The sequence below is a fragment of the Sciurus vulgaris genome (assembly GCF_902686455.1).
Source record: "Sciurus vulgaris genome assembly, chromosome: X".
NCBI classification, from domain to species: Eukaryota; Metazoa; Chordata; class Mammalia; order Rodentia; family Sciuridae; genus Sciurus; species Sciurus vulgaris.
The window spans coordinates 33,371,579-33,392,053 of record NC_136471.1 but is presented as its reverse complement, the minus strand read 5'-3'; the positions used below and the strand labels follow the sequence as shown (position 1 = coordinate 33,392,053).

Below are 20,475 nucleotides of genomic sequence, written 5' to 3'. Positions count from 1 at the left end.
CTTTTATTCTTCAACAAATATCGATTGAGCATCTCCTTTGTGCATGTCTAGAGTTGGGCACTATGGATACATTAGAGAGGAAAGTCAACTCTACCTGCTTTTATGGAACTTGAGGGCACTTGTGGGTGACTGAAGGAAATCAAACTACTCAACAAATAGTTCTATTCTTTCTGTGATAGACTATGAAGGAAGTGGGGGTGTGAGAGAACCTACTAGAAGTTTATGAACCTGCCAAGTGACCCCAGCATCGAAGGTTGTAGGGATGCAAAGGGTAGTGAGTCAAAGAGATTAGCATTCCTTTACGAAAAATCTGTTGACTGCCAGGAAGGATTTGTGAGCCTAAGTGAGTAGCTTTGGACAAGCATTTGACAAGTTGCTCTATCTGCTCTCTTAAATGTCACAGTGTTGAAAAGAGATTACTTGGATTTGAATGACAGGTGCTGTGTCCCAGTGATGTAACTGAAAAAGAAGTAGAATAGCCTTTGTGCTGTGGTGCAAGTCGAGACCAACCAACAGGCAAAAGTCCAACTAACTCCTCAGATGGTGGGGAACTACCTCAGAAACCAGGGCCCCAGATCTACCCTGTTCCTGCCCTTATCCTCCTTCTGTCTCAGTTATACTAATGACATAGATACAATAGTTTACCCCTTCCTACACGATTTCAAATTTGAGTAAGATTTGGGACCAGAGGAGTTCTAAAAACATAAATTCCAATAGGAACAATGCCAGCTTCAAAAGTAGGACTTGCCTTTACAACCTAGGTGAGAAAATGTAAGCATTAGACCCACCAATGTGTACTTTTTCCAAGAAAAATAGCCATTAAATGTGGGGTGGATTAGAAGATCAAGCTGAGGATGTGCTTGTGAAACCTAGTGTCTGGAACTTAATGAGCTTTTGATGAATGGCAGTGGTTCTTGTCCTCATTAATAACAAGTGGGTTGGAAAAATGTGCTAGCCTGAGGACTCTAAATATTTGATACACTTCTAGGGCACTGTCAAGGGACAGGGGACAGAGCTGTAAGTGGAAGAGTGCAAGAACTCACTTTTGCCTATTTAATACTTCTGCTTGTCACAATCACCTAGCATTCTAAATAGTCATTACTAAAAATCTAGAATATATCTTTTTCATTCATTAACTGATTCATTAAATGGATGTTTATTGAGCGCCTGCTGTGTGCCAGTGTCCTAGGTGCTAAGGATATACAAACAAACAAAACAAGTAAACATAACCTCATAGTTCTATATCCCATGAAAGTTTTCATAGTGCTTTCATCACCAAAATTTCATTCGATCCTCATGACAAACCAGTGTGGTAGGTGCTACTGACGTTGTCTCCATTTTTTGGATGAGGAAACTGACATATCCAGAGACTAATTAATTTGCACATGAGTGGTAGAGCTAGTATTTGAGCCCAGACATCCAGGTTAATTCCAGTTTTGCTTAATTCAGAATGGCCACCAGCTTAATCTACTTCTTGCCAGCCTCCCTTATGCCAGTGGGCACCCAGGGGTTTCCAGCCTGCCTTCTGCCTCTGGGCTCAACCCTCCTCCCTCGCTTGCTCTAGATCTCATCTCTATCAAGGGGTCTAGTCAATCTGTAGGGGGTGGTTTTGGAGTGCCTGGCTCCATGACTGCACAGTAGATAAGTCCCAAAGGGCCACTTAGGCCTTAGTTATCTCAGTCAATCCAGACCAGCTGGTCTACATTTTCTGAGATGTCAACTGTGCAGATTTTGGTGTACTTTTATCCTGAGCCCTTCTCTGGTGGTGCTCTGGGTGGCACTGTCCTGTGTTCAGAGACCTGGAACAGAAGGAGAGGAAGTAGTGAAATAACAGTTTTGAATGCCAGGTCTTTCATTGGGAATTTGGCATTGAGCTCTCTCAGATTCAGTGGCCTGTACTCTCCTGTTGGTAATATGCTTCCTCTGACCTGGAAATCCTACTACTATATTCTTGGAGTTTTTCCAAACTTTAAAAACCTGCCAGATTATTAGAACATAAGCAATTTCTAGGAACATCTATTTATAAGGGTACAGAGCCAAGAGGTTTAGGTACAGACTTTCTCACTATGCAGAGAACTCAGGCTTTGGGACATAATTTCTCTACGTTGTTCATAAAATATGCTGTAATTTGGATCTTAATGTACCCTAAAATCCCAGGTGTTGAAAATTTGGTCCCCAGCCCAAGCCACTAGGTGGTGGAATCTTTAGTAGATGGAGCCTAGTTGGAAGGATCTTAGATTATTGTAGGTGTGATTTTGGAGGAACCCCCACCCCTTCCCTTCTCTCCCTTCCCAGCTGCCATGAGGTGAATAGATTTGTTCTACCATGGGCTCCCACCATGATGTACATTCTTGCCACAGGCCCAAGGTGATTGACAAATTTGTCTTGGACAGAAACTTCTGGAACCATGAGCCAAAATAAATCTTTCTTCCTTTTAAGTTGGTTCTCTCATGTCTTTTGTCACAATGATGGAAAACTGACTAACAAAATAATAAAACTGTATTTGTTTTAAAAATTATCTTAAATCCCATTCACGAATAGTTACATTGAACTAAGAAAACATGGTGCAGTAGAAAGCACAGTGGCTTTGGAATTAGATGAACCTGTTGTCAAAACATGACTCTACCTTTTACAAGCTGTATGACTTTAGGCTTCTCATTTAACCACTCAGAGTGTTGGTTTCTATTAAGTGTGCCAATTCATGAGATCAGTTTGAGGAATAAGGGCGTTTGCACATGTAAAGAAAGCATCTCACATAATGCCTGCCACATTAAAATAGTCAATAAATATTTATTCCTTTTAACCTCCTTCGGAGTAACTGAAGAGGCAGAACTAATCTTGAAGAGAGCATCAACAGAAATGTAAATGTGTGGGGTTTGCGGTTTAGCTCAGTGGTATGAGTGCTTAGCCTGTGCAGGGCCCTGCATTCAATCACCGGGGCCTCCAGAAAAGAATGAAAACAAAGAGAAAGAAATGTAAATGTTTCAAAAATGCAATTTTAGTATTTTCATTTGTCTAAAATAAGTGGAAATAGGATAATAATAGTCCTGCAACAGGGACTCAGAATTAACACATGTACAGAGTTTTAAGAAGAAATAATGGATGCCAGATAGAGAGCAGTTATATGTCATAAAACATTCTCAAAGATTTATAAGGATAATCTTCTTCAATCCTCACAATAACATTTCAGCTAGGTATGATTATAATCTCCATTTACATATGTGGAAACTGAGGCACAGAAGGATCATGAGACTGAAAACTAAGTGGTCAATGCAAAATTTAAACCTGGTGGGTTTGGCTGCAAAACCTCCATGCTTTACCACTATTACCCCATCCTTACTGTTTTGTTCAGAACCAAAGAAGTACTTCTTTTTTGAAAGTTACATTTTCCTTCCTGCCTACTCAAATCCATTCCCACCTCAATTTCCTCTTTTAATCTAAGAGACACTTAAATTAGCAACCTTTTTCTTTAACTATTTGGAATAAGGGACTGGGGATGTGGTAGAATGCTTGGCTGGCATGTGTGAGGCCCTAGGTTCAATCCCCAGCCCCACCCCCACACAAATATATATATATATTGATTTAGATACAGGGCCTCAAACATGCTAAGCAAGTGTTATGGTTTGGATATGAAGTATCTCCCCAAAGACTCATATTTTGAAGTCTTTGTCTCCAATGCAAAGGGTGTTCAGAGGTGGGGCTCTTGGGAAGTTACTGGATCATGAGGGCTCTGGCCTCATCAGTGGATTAATGCATTGATGGATTAGTAGTTTGATGGAATTATTAGGAGGATGTAAAAACTGTAGGAGCGGGACTGGGGTTGGAGTTCAGTGGTAGAGCACTTGCCTAGCATGTGTGAGACACTGGGTTCTATTCTCAGAATCACATATAAATAAATAAAAAATAAAGGTCCATCAACAATTAAAAATTAAAAAAAAAAACTGTAGGAGGTGGAGCTTAGTTGGAGGAAGTAGGTCATTGAGGGCATGCTCGCCCTAGCCTTTTCCTTCCCCTATCTCTCTCTCTGCTTCCCAGCCACCATGAAGTGAGCAGCTCTTCTCCACCAAGCTTTCTCTGTTATGATGTTCTGCTTAACCCACAGCAATGGAGTCAGTCAATAGTGGACTGAAACCTCTGAAACTGTGACCTCAAATCAATCTTGTCTCCTTTACAATGTTTTGCTCAGGTATTTTGTCCCAGTGATGAAAAGCTGACTAACATATCAAATCTATCACTGAGCTATACTCCCAACCCTACTCCCAACTATCCTGACTTTTATGGTAATAGATCTTGCTTTGTTTTAGTTTTATCATCTCTATGTGCATGTCTAAACAATATAGTCTTTACAGTGTGTAAGCTTTATACAAATGTCTTCTTTAAAAAAAAAGCTTTATTCTGATACAGTGCATATCCATAGGTTCATCCTTGTAAATTTTATTGTTCAGTGTTTTAAAAATATATTCAGAGTTGTATCATTATAATCAATTTTCAAATATTTTCTTCACCTCAAAAAGAAACCCTGTACATTAGCAGTGGTGCTCTTTTCCTTTTCTTTCCTCCCCCAGTCCCTGGCCAACACTAATCTATTTTGTCTGTGTGGATTTGCCTCTCCTGAACATTCCATGTAAACAACATCATACAATATGTGGCCTTTTGTGTCTGTCCTCTTTCATTTAGCATGCTTTCAAGGCTTACCTATGTTGTAGCATCAATCAGTACCTCATTTCCTTCTGTCCATTCATCAACTGATGGACATTCCATTTGTTTCCATTTGGGGACTATTATTTTTAATAATATGCTGTTATGAATTTCAGTATACGAGTTTTGTACGGACATTTGTTTTCATTTCTTTTGGGTGTCCATCTAGGACTGCAATTGCTGAATCATATTGTAATTCTATATTTAACCTTTTGAGGATATTTCAGACTGTTTTCCAAAGCGGCTGTACCATATTTGATTCCCAGCAGCAATATTTGAGGATTCTAATTTTTCCATATCCTTGTAAACATTTGTTATTTTCTTTCTTTCTTTTTTTTTTTTTTTTCTTCTTTTTTTGCAGTGCTGGGGATTGAACCCAAGGCCTTGTGCTTGCAGCAAGCACTCTACCAACTGAGCTATATCCCTAGCCCTATTTTCTTTCTTTATTAGAGTCATCCTAGTAGGTATAAAATGGTATTGCATTGTGGTTTTAATTTACATTTCCCTGATGGCCAATGATGTGGAACATCCTTTATTGGTCATTCATATATTGTCCCTGGACATGTCTATTCCGATCCTTTGTCATTTTAAAAATTGGGTTGTCTTTTTATTATTAAGTTGTAAAAACACTTGTGTATTCTAGATAAAAGTCTCTCTTATCAGATATCTTATTTGCACATATTTTGTGCAAATAATTGTGGACTTTTTCCCTGCTGTGGTACTGGGGATTGAACCCAGGGGTTTTTACCACTGAGCTACATCCCCAGACCTTTATAAAATTTTACTTTGAGACAGGGTCTCTCTAAGTAGCCCAGGCTAGCCTTGAACTTGCCATCCTCCAGCCTCAGCCCCCTCAGTAGCTGGAATTACAGGTGGGTGTCACCAAACCTGGCTCTATGAATTGCCTTTTGCTTTTCCTGATAGTGTCATTTGATGTGGAAAAGCTATAAATTTTGATAAAGTCCATTTTATTTGTTTTACTTTATTACTTATGCTTTAGTGTCATATCTAAGAATGGTTTACCTAATTCAAGGACACAAAGATTTACATTAGTTCTTCTAAGATTTTATAATTTTAGCTCTTATATTTGGGTCTATGATCCATTTTGAGTTAATTTTTGTACATGGTGTGGGGTAGCAGTCCAAATCAATTATTTTGCATATGGATATTCAGTTGTCTTTTCACCATTTATTGAATAGATTAGTCTGTCCCTATTGAATGGTCATTACCCTTCTCAAAACCAATTGACCGGGGCTGGGGTTGTGGCTCAGTGGTAGAGTGCTTGCCTGGAAGGTGTGACGCACTTGGTTTGATCCTCAGCATCACATAAAAATAAGTAAATAAAATAAAATAAAATAAATGTATTAAAGGTATTGAGTCCACTTGTTAAAAAAAAGAAAGAAAAAGAAAAAAAGAAAAGCAATTAACCATAAATGTGTTTATTTGTGGACTCTCAATTCTATTCCACCGATATTTGTATCTCTCCCTATGCCAGGACCACACAGTCTTGATTACCATAGCTTTGAGTAAGAGTTCATATTGGGAAGTATAAGTCCTACAACTTTGTTCTTCCTTTTGAAGATTGGTTTGGTTATTCTGTGTCCCCTGCATTTCCATATGAATTTTAAGATCATGTGATCAAATTTTATAAAGAAGCCCACTAAGATTATGGTAGAAATTACACTGAATATATATATCAATCCATAGATTGATCTTTTAGCAATATCAAGTCTTTAACCCATGAACATGAAATGTCTTTCCATTTATATATTCAATTCCTTTCAACACTGTTTTGAGATTTTCATTTTAGGAGCTTTGTACTTCTCTTGCTAAATTTATTCATAAATGTTTTGGGTTTTGATGCTATTGTAAAAGGAATTGTCCTGATTTTATGTTTTGATCATATGTTGCTTTTTTTTTTTTTTTTTTTTTTTGCGGTGCTGGGGATTGAACCCAGGGCCTTGTGCTCGCAAGGCAAGCACTCTACCAACTGAGCTATCTCCCCAGCCCCCACAATTGACTTTTGAATATTTATCTTGTATCTTACAATTGTGCTAATTCATTTACCAGTTACAGTAGATTTTTAATGATATCCCTAAGACTTTCTATATAAAAAAATCATATCACCTACTAATGGAGATGTTTTTACTTCTTCCTTTCTAATTTGGATGCCAACGATTTCTTTTTCTTGCCTAATTATCTTGGCTAGAGCCTCTAGTGCAACATCCAAAAGAAGTAGCAACAGAGGGCATTCTTGACTTATTATTTGCTTGCTTTCTAGTTTATTTTTTCGTATTTCATTAATTTTTGTTCTTATTTTTATATCATTTTAAAAAAAATTTTGTTGGGCTTGCTGGCACATGCCTGTAATCCCAGTGGCTTAGGAGACTGAAGCAGGAGGATCACAAGTTCAAAGCCAGACTCAGCACCTTAGTGAGACCCTGTCTCAAAGTAAAAAATAAAAAAGGCTAGAACAAATAAAATTTAAAAATTAAAAAAAAAAAAATGACTGGGGATGTTGCTCAGTGGTTAAGTACCCCTGGATTCATTTCTGGTAACCAAAAAAAATTTTTAAATTTTTTTCTTACATCTTGGTATGGAAACTTAACTCATTAACTTTTGACCTTTCATTATTGCTAATAGACATTCTTTCCTTCTGAGCACTGCTTTAGATATATCCCACAAGTTCTGATATGAGCATTTTTATAATTGTCCAGCTAAAAGTATTTTAAATACCACTATCCCTCTTCTTTGACCTATCAGCCATTTCTGAATGTCTTAGTTTCCAGACATACTGAGATTTTCAAGTTACCTCTCTGTTATTGATTTTTAATTTATTTGCATGTGATCAGATTTCAATTCTTTGAAACATCTCAGACTTCCTTTCTGGCCTACTACATGGTCAAATTTTGTAAATGTTCTGTATGTGTATACTGCAGTCATTAATTGCAGTGTTCTATACATTAACAATTAGTTAAAGTTCAAAAATTATATATTTATAATACTGTTCAAAAATTATATATTCATAGAGATACGTTTTGTCTCCTTGATCAACTATTGAGAGAAGTGTGATAAGACCTCCCACTCTGATTGTATATTTGCATATTTCTCCTTTTATTATGTGAACTTTTTCTTTATGTATTTTAAAGAATGTGTTATAAGTGCATAATCATTCAAATTTGTTAAACTTCCTGGCAAAGTGAACTTTTTTTTCACTATGAAATAAGCTTTTATATTTCTAATAATGCTTTTCACTTTTAAATGTATGGTGTCTGATATGAATATAGCTATAAATGTTTTCTATTACATGTTACTTGCATGATTTCTCTTTCTCTTTTTATTGTCAGTCTATCTGTACCATTATAGTTTGGATTCATCTCTTTGAAACAGCATGTATTTATATTTATTAATTCCATTTGATGATATTTGTTTTTTAACTTGAGCATTTAGTAAAACATTTTATAAATTAGTTACATTGGGGCTTAAAGCTATCATTTTACTTAGTGTTTTATTCAACCCACTTATATGTATTTTACCTCTTCTTCCCTGATTTAAAACAATTGTTCTGGGAAGGTAGTTCAGTGGTATGTTGTGTACTTAGCATGTGCAAGACCCTGGGTTCAATTCCCAGCACCTAAATAAATAACAAGAAGAATTTTTTGTTAATTATTCAATTTTCCCTCTCTACTAGTTTAGAAATTTATATATTTGCTATTATTTTAATAGTGATATCATATTACTACATATGGAATTACTTTATCAAAGTGTAAAGTTAATAAAAACCTAAATCGTTTCTGATAAGATACAAGATCCTCAAAAATGTTAAATTCTATTTATGCACCCTTGATTTTTTTATTGTATGATCCTTTATTTTTTAAAAATCAGAGTAAATGTTTTCATGATTTCTTCATCCAATGATGTTCACTTACCTTGTCCATTTACTACCACTTTGCATGCTCTTCATTTCTTCCCGCATTTAATTCTTCTGAGATCATTTTCCTCCTGAGGTACATTTTTTAGAATTTACATTAGTGTGCAACTACTCAGGAGGCCGAGGGAAGAGAATCACAAGTTGTAGTCCAGCCTGGGCAACTTAGTGAGACCCCATCTCAAAAAAAGTGCTGGGGGTAGCTCATTTGCTTCACATGTCTGAGGCCCTGGGTTCAATGCCCAGTACCTCAAAAAAAATTCCATTAGTGCAGTTTGATGGTTCTCTCAGTTTTTGTTTGTCTAAAAAGCTCTTTCACTTCTTTTTTTTTTCTTCCTTCTTTCCTTCTTTCCTTCCTACCTACCTTCCTTCCTTTCTTTCCCAGCACTTGAACCCAGTGGCACTTTATCACTGAGTCACATCCCCAGCACTTTTTAGTTTTTATTTTGAAACAGGGTCTTGCTAAGTCGCTTGGGGCTTGTCTTAGTTGCTGAGGCTGGCTGGCTTTGGACTCCTGCCTAGCCTCCAGAGCCTCTGGGATTATAGGCAAGGGCCACTATGCTCTGCTTTACTCTCTTTTCAAATGTGTCAAATTAACATAAGCAGGGCTACTATAAGCATCCTCAGCTAGGCTTTGACTTTGGATGAGCCAAACTCCTAGTGGGAAGTGCCCCTTTACACTTGGCTCCTTTGTTGGGATAATAATGCCTATGTCACTAGGGCTGCTGAGATCCTTAAATGAGGTAAGGTATGGAAAACTAGCATAGAAGAAGAAAGCAGGGAAAGGTAGTTCATGTTTCAACTGGAAGCTTTAGCTCTTAACCTTCAGGATTTTCAGGTTTAATTTTTGCAACTAAAAAATAAAATGCATCTTCCTTAGAGTCATCAGTGCTGGAATTCTTGTAATTGGATACCCCTTCACCCCAATCACTTTCCGACAACATGAGGCCAGAGATAACATACGCTTTATCCAACTTGAGCCAGTTTAGCAAACACGCTTCTTAGCTCTACATAAAGAGACCTGGTTTTGTTCTGATGAGTCAATCCAGGCATCTTTACACAACTGAACTTTAGTCAGAGTTCTGAGATTTAGTCTTCATATTTTCCCCCAGTACTGGGGATTGAACCCAGGGACACTCTACCACTGAGTTGCAACCCCAGTTCTTTTAAATTTTTTGAGATGGGGTCTTGCTAAGTTGCTAAGGCTGCTCTGACTTACCATCCTCATGCTTCAGCCCAAGTCACTGGGATTAAGTCTTTGTCTTTTTGATGCCATTAGGTTCCACTGCAGATTATGGGATTTGGTGATGAAGCCAATTTACATGTTCAGAGGCCAGGATCAGATATCCTAGGGGAGCAGAATCAAAAGTCTGAAGAAAACCCACAAGGTAGGGTCAGCCTCATCACTGACTACAAGGTGAGCAACCTGCCTTCTCTGTACTTTCACCAACCTCCACCACGGAATAACTTATTCTGTGGGGCCAGCGATGCCAAATCCAGCAAAAGAGAAGTCCCCTCCAGAGCTCAGAGAAGAGCAACCCAGCAACCTGTCCTCAAGCCAAGAAATGGAAGTGCTGTATCAGTGGCAGAGAGTGTCATCAAGAGGTTTAGTCAAACTGAGTTTCATTTCATGGGCTTCCTCAAGTACCGATTAGAGGGGAGAAGATATTAATGAAGAAAAATTAAAGGGGAGTGGATTTATTTTTATTGTAAACAAATGGGATACATGTTGTTTCTCTGGTTGTACATAAAGTAAAGGCATACCATTTGTGTAATCATACATTTATATAGGGTAATGTTGTTTGATTCATTCTGTTATTTTTCCTTCCCCCTACCCCTCCCACCCCTCTTTTCCCCCTATACAGTCCCTCCTTCCTCCATTCTTGCCCCCCTCCCTCCCCCTATTATGTGTCATCATCCACTTATCAGAGAGATCATTTGTCCTTTGGTTTTTTGAGATTCGCTTATCTCACTTAGCATGATATTCTCCAATTTCATCTATTTGCCTGCAAATGTCATTTTATTATTCTTTATGGCTGAGTAATATTCCATTGTGTATATATATTACAGATTCTTTATCCATTCATCAATTGAAGGGCATCTAGGTTGGTTCCACAATCTGGCTATTGTGAATTGAGCAGCTATGAACATTGATGTGGCTGCATCTCTGTAGTATGCTGATTTTAATCCTTTGGGTATAGGCCAAGGAGTGGATTTTAATCATTACTGGCCCACAGACCCATTTAAAAATCTACAAAGCTGTGGTTTTAGAAAAATGCACAGTTTGGATAAGTTTCCTGTGGCTGTCTGCTATAGTCTGAACCTGAATGTTTATGTACACTTTCCCTATTCATATGTTGAAATTCCAATCCCCAAGGTTATGGTATTAGTGTTAGAAGTACTGAGGTGCCATAAGAATCAAACACTAGTGGGAAAGTGGGTGGGCAAGGCCAACTTTACTTCTGCCAGAAGGGCATGCTACAGAACCTGGCTAGTAAGCACACCTGGGTGGGCAGTCCACCTGCTTATATCCATAATGCAGCACTGCCCTTCACCACTCTGGAGGAGCTTGGTGTTGCAATCTATGTGATCGGCTAATTTTAAAATTGAGGCAGACAAAGGGAAGAGCTATAATTAAAATGACTACAATTGGATCCAATGAAGGCTAAATACTATATTAAATTAAAATAAATTAAATTTAATAAATTAAAAATTTAAATTAAATTTCAAATAAATTTAAATTTAAATACTATATTAAAATACTATATTAATTAAAATGGACCACTGGACTTTTATTTCTCACATTAGGAAGTGAAACCTTTGATTTGGTCATGAGGGAAAAGCACTCATGATCAGGATTAATACACTAACAAAGGAGAATATGGACAGCTAGTTTCTCCCTTCCATCACATGAAGATAGTGAGAAGGTGCCATCTATAAACCAGAAAACAGGCCTTCAACAAACACAGGATCTGCCAGCACCTTGATCTTGTAATTCCCAGCCTCCAGATCTATGATAAATCAATTTCAGTTGTTCAAAAACCACTTGGTCTGTGGCATTTTGTTAGAACAGCCTGAACAAACTAAGATGTTGCCATAACAAATTACCACAAAATTTGTGGCTTACAACAAATAAAGGCATTTTCTTATAGTCCTGGAAGCCAGAAGTTTAACATTAGCTGAACTGCACGATTCCAAGGTGTTGGCAAGACAGCACTCCATTTCTTGCCTCTTCCAGCTTCTGGTGGCTACTCACATTCCTCTGCTTGTGGCCACATCACTCTGTTGCTCTCTGCCCTGTCTTTCATCTTCTTGTCCTCATTCGTGTGCGTCAACTTTCCCTCTGCCTCTCTCTTATAAACATCCTTACAGTTGGATTTAGGGCCCACCTGGCTGATCTCCCCAAATCGATATCCTTAATCATGTCTGCAAAAAACCTTTTTACTTCATAAGGTAACATTTGCAGATTCTAGGGAGTAGGGCTTGATTTATTGAAGTGGCCATTATTCAGCCTTCTGCAGAATCCCAAATCTTTGCAGAGTTTCAGCAAGATCATGGCCCCCAGGCAGGAACAGCTACCCTGGAGTTGCAGTTCGCCACCAATATGCTGTGCCTATAACAAAGGAGTCAGGCCCTATTCACAAACCTCTCTCCACCACAGACTCAACTAGCATCATTGGTTAAAAACACAAAATTATATGGCAAACCCCTACTCCTAGTAAATCAGATCCCCTAAAGCTGGGGCCCAGAGAGCTGCATTCCTAACAAGCTCCTCAAAATGATTCTGATGCAGCCCACTCTGAACCTCTACTTGCGTATTGGTTAAGGAGCTATGGTGATCCAAATCTCCTATTAAGTGGACATACTGTCACCTCCTTCACAATGAAAGAGGAAAGGTCGGAAGAAAACTGTTTCCACGAAGGGAGCGCTACCGCTTCCTCCCATTCCCCTAACACAAAGGTGACGAGCTTCTATTGTTTTGATTTTGGTCCCGCCTCATGTTTATAATGCGCCTGGCCTCAAGACATGGAATTGAGTCAGGCGAGAGGAAATGAAGCGTGGAGGGAGAAAGCAAGCCGACTCACGGGTAAAACGCAAACCGGCTCTTTCGGCCTGGAGGAACTGCACCTGCCGACCCACCGCCCTGTCCCTCGGGCACAGGTTCGCCCGGCCGACTCGGCGCCCACGCCCGCCCCCGCGCTCCCCTGATTGGCCGCAGCGGCTCGCTCCTCCGCTCTTTTGTCTCAGCCCGCAGAGGATAAAAGCAGCCGCAGCTGCCTCGGGAACCGCGCTGCCGCGGCTCGGCTCCCCCTCGCTGGGTGGCCCTGCGTGGCAGTTCTATCGGGCATCTCCGGGCGGCGTGGCTGCGGGAGAGGTGCTCGTCTTCTTCCTTTCCAGGGCTGCGGACGCCGGAGCACACCTTTAGCGGCGGGTCTCAGGTAAAAAGCAAGGGGGCACGATTCCCTCGTGCGAAGAGGGGAGGGGGCAATCCTCCCCAGTACTGGGCGGCTCCCAGTTTGGAGAAGCGGCAACTTCGAGGCAGGGGAAGGAGCACCCAAGGCCCGGCTGCGCGGAGGAAGGAGGTGGGGTTCAACCTGGGTGCCTCTGACTGGGTAGGATTTGCCTGGACTGGGGAGAGGGGAGGGGAGGGGAGGAGGCCGTGCGCAGGACGGGGGTAAAGAACCGTGTTTGCCCAAACCCTCTTTGCATCTCCTCATCTCTTCCTGGGGAGGAATACGGGGGTGGGTGTGTCCAACTCCTGTTTTCCTTCTCCATGGCAGCTCATCAAAGCCGAACCTGAACTTGAATTCTGTGCAGTTGACTGATGATAGAGCTGGTAGGTCAGTGGTCTTCCGGGGGATCATGGGGGGTGCGTTTTGATATGTATTCAGAAGGTGGGAGAAGCGGTGTGGTGGGGGAGCGGGGAGTAGCGGGATGAGGTTGAGGCCGAGGCTGCTTCTCACCCTTACCTTCCCTGCTTTCCTCCGCTGTGGCGCAGTCTTGACGCCCCGAGCACACGGTTCTGCGAACCCTGGTGGACCGAGGTCAACCAGACCCCGGAGGCGAACTTTCTCGTAGAGGGCACCGGTTGCAGATCTTGAACCTGGAATAAAGGTGAACATTATTTTCTGAGCTCCTGTAAGAATCAAAGAAAAAACGAGGGAGGGGGGGAGGATTTTGAGAAGGGCGTGTGGTTGAGAACAGATCATGAAGTTAATTAGATCTTATTTCATTTCCACAAATCTGTAAGCACTGTGCTCTGTTGAGAGCCCAGCGTCAGCTGCATTATGCTGTTGAACCTGGAATTTGAAGCAAGTTACAGTTCCTCCTGAAGGACTTGGAGGGAGGAGGGGGGATGTGGCTGCAGAAAACACCCTGGTAGCAAAGGGACACCAGCTAGCTCTGAGAAGGTGTAATTGCCATTCTCCTGCAGGATATTTTTTTAGGATAGTGGACAGATATAAGCTGTACTGCACACTATTGAGGTAGGGAGAGACTATAGCTGTAACCGGCTCCCTTTTTAATCCCCCTTTTTCTTTTTTTTACAGCCCCTACTGAAATCGGAGGAAGGAAGAGCACCCTAACACCTGCAGATTAGGCTTTTATTTCTAAAAAGCCTGAGCATCGTGTATTCAGATACCCTATCATTGTTAGGCATGGCTAGTATCATTGCACGCGTGGGTAACAGCCGTCGCCAGAATGCAACCTTGCCGCCTTGGGCCCATTCCATGCTGAGGTCCCTGGGCAGGAGTCTTGGGCCTTTGATGGCCAGCATGGCAGAGAGAAATATGAAGTTCTTCTCAGGCAGGGCAGTGCCAGCACAGGGGGAAGAAACCTTTGAAAACTGGCTGACCCAAGTCAATGGGGTCCTGCCAGATTGGAATATGTCTGAGGAGGAAAAGCTTAAGCGCTTGATGAAAACCCTTAGGGGCCCTGCTCGGGAGGTCATGCGTTTACTCCAGGCTGCCAACCCCAACCTAAGTGTGGCAGATTTTTTGCGGGCAATGAAACTGGTGTTTGGGGAATCTGAGAGCAGTGTGACCGCACATGGTAATTTTTTTAACACTCTGCAAGCCCAAGGGGAGAAAGCCTCCCTTTACGTGATCCGTTTGGAGGTGCAGCTCCAGAATGCTATTCAGGCAGGCATCTTAGCTGAGAAGGATGCGAACCAGACTCGCCTGCACCAGCTCCTCATAGGAGCTGAGCTGAATAGAGACCTGCGCTTCAGGCTTCAGGGTCTTCTCAGGATGTATGCAAATGAGCAGGAGCAGCTTCCCAATTTCCTGGAGTTAATCAGGATGATAAGGGAGGAAGAGGATTGGGATGACACTTTTATTAAACGGAAGCGGCCCAAGAGATCTGAGTCAGTGGTGGAGGGGGCAGACAGCCCTGTAGCATTTCAGGGCTCCCTGCCTGTAGCAATTGGCAGTGATGACTGCAACGTGATAGAGATAGATGATACTCTTGATGACTCAGATGAGGATGTGATCCTAGTGGAGTCTGGGGACCCTCCACTCTCATCCTCAGGTGCCTCTCCCTTCAGGGGCAGGGCCAGATCTCGGGACCAAGTGCTGGTCATTGATTCCCCCAACAATTTTGGAACCGAGTCTCCTTCCACCAGCAGTGGTTCTGGACATAAGATTAATAGTCCCAGGGATATGCGCAGAGCCAGAAAGCGAAAACACACAACGCGCTGTTCCTTTTGTGGGGAGGAAGGACACTCCAAAGAAACCTGTGACAATGAGAGCAACAAGACCCAGGTGTTTGAGAATCTGATCATCACCCTGCAGGAGTTGACACATACAGAGGAGGAGGGGTCAAGAGAGGTCCGTGGTGAATCCACTGATTCCTCTGAGGCACAGTAAGGTGCTAGCCCCATCCTTAACATTTTCCTGCATTGAGTTCAGTGATGGGAAAACTAGAAGGGGAGTTCTAATTGCATGAATTAATCAACAAAGCGGCTTTCTTTTGTCACGGAGGAGAAGGGGTCTCATATACCAGGACAGTGGAAGAGGGTGTCTTGACCTTTAGACTTGCTCCTTTTCCCCACTGCCTGAGAGTCTATTTTCTGTGTGTGTCCATTTCTTTGATGGCTTTATGCTCTTTGTGAAAGTTGTATAGTTTATCGCTAAATCTTTAAATAATAAAAGTTCAAAAAGTAAAGTACAAATTACCCCCCAAAGTCTCCACCCTTATTTAACCATTGTCAGCCCTTGTAGTGAATGTCTTTCTAGATATTTTCCTGTACCTACGAACCCAGATATGTGTAGATAAAAGTGACCAAATATAAGTGCTGTTCTATATGCTGTATTTTTTCACCAAACTATATGTTGTGAGCTTCTATGTCAATAAATATATCAGCATCTACTTTAATATCTCTGTGGTATTTTAAGAGGTAAAGATAAATTTAAAAAAGTGGAAAAAGTACAAAGGGGGGGTCATATCCTGAGGTGGAGTTTTTATCAGCCTCATTTTGCAGATGAGGAAAAGGGAAGAAGAAATGGGCTGAAATATTGCCCAAAGGTAAAGGGTCTCTTGACCACAACTCAACTGTCTCCTACCTCGATGCACCAAATTATAGCCTGTACTAATTGACAACATCACAATACTTTCTTCTCTAATATATGCTGAGGTTACAGCCCAACATGGGGATTCCAGGGGCTCCGTCCCTATTCATTTTGGAGAGGGGTAGTACTCCTTCCTGGGTGGATGCCTTAGATTGCTGCTGCTGCTTCCAGACGACTTCTGATTATAATGGACGCTCTTCTGTAAGATGAATACCCTGTGCCGGCTCCGTGATTAAGAAAAGGAGAGATCAACTACTTTTGGGAGCGCAGCACCATGCAGGCTCAGCTCTGACTACACCCAAGCCTCACTCTGTAAGCTCGTGCTACATGTTGAAGGGCACAGGTAGTCCAAGGACTCCAAAACTAACCCCATTCCAACTCAAGCTCACCTCCACTCCCACCCTTCTTAGGGAGGGATGAGCAGCAATCTAGTTGCCAGGGCACACAATAGAAAATGGCAATCAGAAAGCCACAAAGCCCTACACACCATTTTAGCAGAGTGGAGGACATTCATGGGGAAGAGAAAAAAGGAAGCTCTCTGGAAGCCTGCCTCCCAGGAGCTCTCCCTTCTGGCCTCAAATTGAAGGGTGATAAAAGAGGACATGTACGATCTCAGACCCAAGGGTCCCTATGTTTCCTGTAGGTACAGAAGTTCCCATTTTTGTAAGCTGGATGGGGCCAGCAGTGGGGGTGAAGATGATTGAGTGTAAGGCAGAGGGTTAGAGAGCAAAATGCAGGTGCACATCAGAGGCCCTGAGGGGATTTTTCATGGAGGAAACAGGCTCCACAGATCTGCGAGGACACAGTGTGCAGCCATGGGGGCTGGTGTGTCAGGGGAGAAGTCTAGAACTGTATGGGTCAGGAAAGAGGTGTGAGGGCCCTCTAACCAGGGGGACTTACATGGAGATTGACAGGGACAAGAAGACTGGCAGGAATCAAGAGACCCTAGTTTGTGTTGCACTAGGTGTGGAACAGGTTGGGGGTCCCAGGGAAGGTGATTAGGATTCTATTTATGCTATCAGTTGATGACCTGCTCAGTAGGGACAAACAGGGCACAGGCTGAGGCCCTGAGGAAGGAATGGGAGACAAAGGCTACTGGAAGTGAAGCCTTCCCTGGGCTCTCACACCCAGAACCTGCCTTGAACTTGGAAGTCTTTCTTTACAGAAACACCTCCTCAGCTCTTCCTTGGCTTCTTGCTCCTGACCCCATGCATGACCCCATGATCTGATCTTACAGTCATCCCCATCCCCACCCCATTCCCTGGAGCCACACTCACCTTTGGGTGACAGGTGTGAAGATCCGGCTTCCTGTACTCTGTGCCATCTCTCCCTTCCTCCCCTGCATTCAGTGTTTACTTTAAGCCTCAGTCTCTTTAACCCTCATGGCCAGAAGGAAACGGGGAGGCTCCTCTGCCCCTGACCCTTAAGCCAAGAACTGGGTCAGGCGCAAGGGGACCACTCTTTGCATTCCTCCAGGGAACCTTTTGGTCCCTGGTGGCCTCCTCCATCTCTTTAAAGTCAAAGACAACACATCTCATAACCACAGGAAGAAGGTAGCTCTACTCAGGCCCCCGGAGTTCCAGGAGCCACCAACATCCCCCGCCCTGAGCTTGCATAGCTTCTAACCCTTAATTCCTCCCTATCCCTCCTCAAATCTACCCTTCATGGGTATCTACCCCTACATTTAGCCCAGATTAGAAAATTATTCTGTTTCAGTCACTTTTTCTCCACTATTAACACTTGTTGAATGATTTACCCAAATACATAGATTATGCTGCCATCATTTCTTTCTGGCTCCAGATAGAGTAGAAAAGAGAACAGAAGAATAAATAAATCCTTTTCATACTACCACCCTCCTTTTCACTGGGGATAGCTGGGTCGATCAGTATTGACTGCTATTTGGAAAACCTGTTTTTTGATGGACCTTCTATCCCCTCTCTCTCTCCTCTTCGTGTTGTGTACCTTTGAAATCATCAAAAATTATATTTCACTAACCTGTTGTGAACTGGCATTTCCTTTTTACTTCATTTTGTGTAACAGTGGCTTTTCCTCACTGAAGAAATCTGTACTGTCTCTAATTTGGTACATAGGTATACAGATCAGACTAATTGGATTAGCCAAAAGGCAGCTTTTAGGGAATTCTAAGTCTGATACCCTTCATTTCAGGCTCAGAGCTTATTTTCTTCCTTCTTCCTCCATTTTCATTGGTCACTAAGGGATGAAAATCATTCGTCAGAGGAAACGGGCCTCTGAGTGCCTTTTTGCATTATCTTCCACCTTTCTGGCATCTTTTCCTTCAGTTTCCATGACACCCTTCTCTCAGGGTCCCCCCACATCATCTTTTTGATTCCCACTTCTCATTCTGTTACAGTAGTTTCTCCGATTTTCTGATCTTTGCATGATCATAATAAAAATAAAAATCATTACAACTGTTATCCTTAAGAGTTTATGTGCCAAGCACCTTGTATCAAGCCCTTTAAACACATTAACACGTTTAATCCTCATATCGGCCACATAAGATAGGCATTACTATTATGACATATTTCAGATGAGGAAATGAACTGGAAAATAAGAGACTCACGTAAGGTTATGCTGCTAGTTAGCCGTGGAACCAGAGGTCAGATTCCAGGGCGGATGACTCCAGAGCCTTTACACTCCTTTTATCTCTTAGTTCTCATGTGTTCATGGCAACCTATCATGTAATGCTACTGTTCACATATGACATCCAAGGAAACTGAGGTTTGTAAATATAGAACAGGCCTACCTTGGGAAGGTGTATCCTGCATATGAGTGATTAGCACAGGGAATTCCATTGCAGGCTCTCAAGAAATAGTAGGTACTCACATCAATGTTTAAAGTCGCACAATCCACAATAGCTAAGTTATGGAACTGACCTAGATGGCCAGCAACAGATGAATGGATAAAGAAATTGTATACATACACAATGGAGTGTTACTCAACTATAAAGAATAACTTTATGACACTCACTAGTAAATGGATGTCTCTCCATAGCTATAATGCTAAGTAAAATAAACCAATCCCCCCAAATCAAAGATCAAATGTTCTGTCTGACATGTGGGTGCTAACCAACAAAAAGGCGGGGAGGGGAAGAATAGAAGTTCAGTGGATTAGACAAAGGGGAATGAAAGGAAGGAAGGGGGATAGGAAAAGGAAAGAAAGTGGAATAAATTTGACATAATTTTCCTATGTACATATATGAATACACCATAGTGAATCTCAACATCATGTCCATCCACAAGACCGGGGTCCTCACTAGAAGAAGATGTACTCCATGTTTGTATAAATATGTCAAAATATACTGTCATGATAACTAAAAAGAAAAAATTAAAAAAATTAAAATAAGAAAGAAATGGCAGGCACTAGGCTAGAATGTAATGTTATGCTACAGAAGGAAGGACAGGAAAAATTAATGCTGTCTACCATGCACATAGTGCTTATTTAGCATTAATCTGAGGATGTGACAGTCTGTCTCCTTAAGCTACACTGAGCCTGGCCTCTGATGGGCATAAGAGTGGATTCAGAAATGCCTGGGAGTTTAATGCTGATGATCAGCTGATAAGGGAATACATGCTGCATGTTGTGGCATGTACTGTGGGCAGAAATGCCGCTAGCCCTAACTCCAGCCTCTATGCATGGTCTGTGTGTCCCCAGAGAATTTGTCTTTCCCCTACATGTTAAAAGCACCCCTATCCTTTCAGATAGCCCAAGATCAGCCAAGCCATTTCTCTCAGCAACAGGGGTGTAGGAAGCTGATCTCAGTGTGACAGGCCTCTGTGCATGGTGGGAAAAAGGAATGTTTGAGGTCTGAGGAATCCTTTAAAATGCAGATAACCTTGCAATCCTGTCATTATTAGGTATCTCAGGGACAGGATAAAAAGGCACAGAGTGTCCTAGCTAGCCTAGACACAATGTGACTAAAATATTTTGGAGACTCGCATGGCTTGGTGTGGTAAAGAAAGAGCTCTCTGTGTTTGGGCATTAACTAAGGAAGAAAGAAGGAATAAAACAGAGTAAGAGAATAGTTTTGCAAATATTGTGCAAGGTATGTGAGCACATGAATTCATTAACTTATGCCTAAAGTTTGGGTTAACCTCTGTCTAGGAAAGATAGTGCCAATTAAAATATCATTGTAGCTGGGGGTGGTGCCACACACCTGTAATCTCAGAGACTTGAAAGGCTGAGGCAAGAGGATCACAAGTTCGAGGCCAGTCTCAGCAACATAGGAAGACCCTGTCTCAAAATAAAAAATAAAAAGGCCTG

General features: G+C 41.7%; 1 protein-coding gene across 1 annotated transcript; it reads left to right on the top strand.

Moving 5' to 3' along the window:
• The first annotated feature begins 13,019 nt into the window (after positions 1-13,019).
• ZCCHC12 (zinc finger CCHC-type containing 12) lies at positions 13,020-15,995 on the top strand. The gene is made up of 4 exons (XM_079124679.1): positions 13,020-13,065; positions 13,408-13,463; positions 13,626-13,741; positions 14,176-15,995. Exon 4 carries the CDS (start codon positions 14,284-14,286, stop codon positions 15,490-15,492), a length of 1,209 nt encoding a protein of 402 aa, XP_078980805.1. The 5' UTR covers positions 13,020-13,065; positions 13,408-13,463; positions 13,626-13,741; positions 14,176-14,283; the 3' UTR covers positions 15,493-15,995.
• The last annotated feature ends 4,480 nt before the right edge of the window (positions 15,996-20,475 follow it).

Excerpts from the sequence above, each read along its gene's own strand:
- ZCCHC12 (XM_079124679.1), top strand. The coding sequence starts at position 14,284 with ATGGCTAGTATCATTGCACGCGTGGGTAACAGCCGTCGCCAGAATGCA.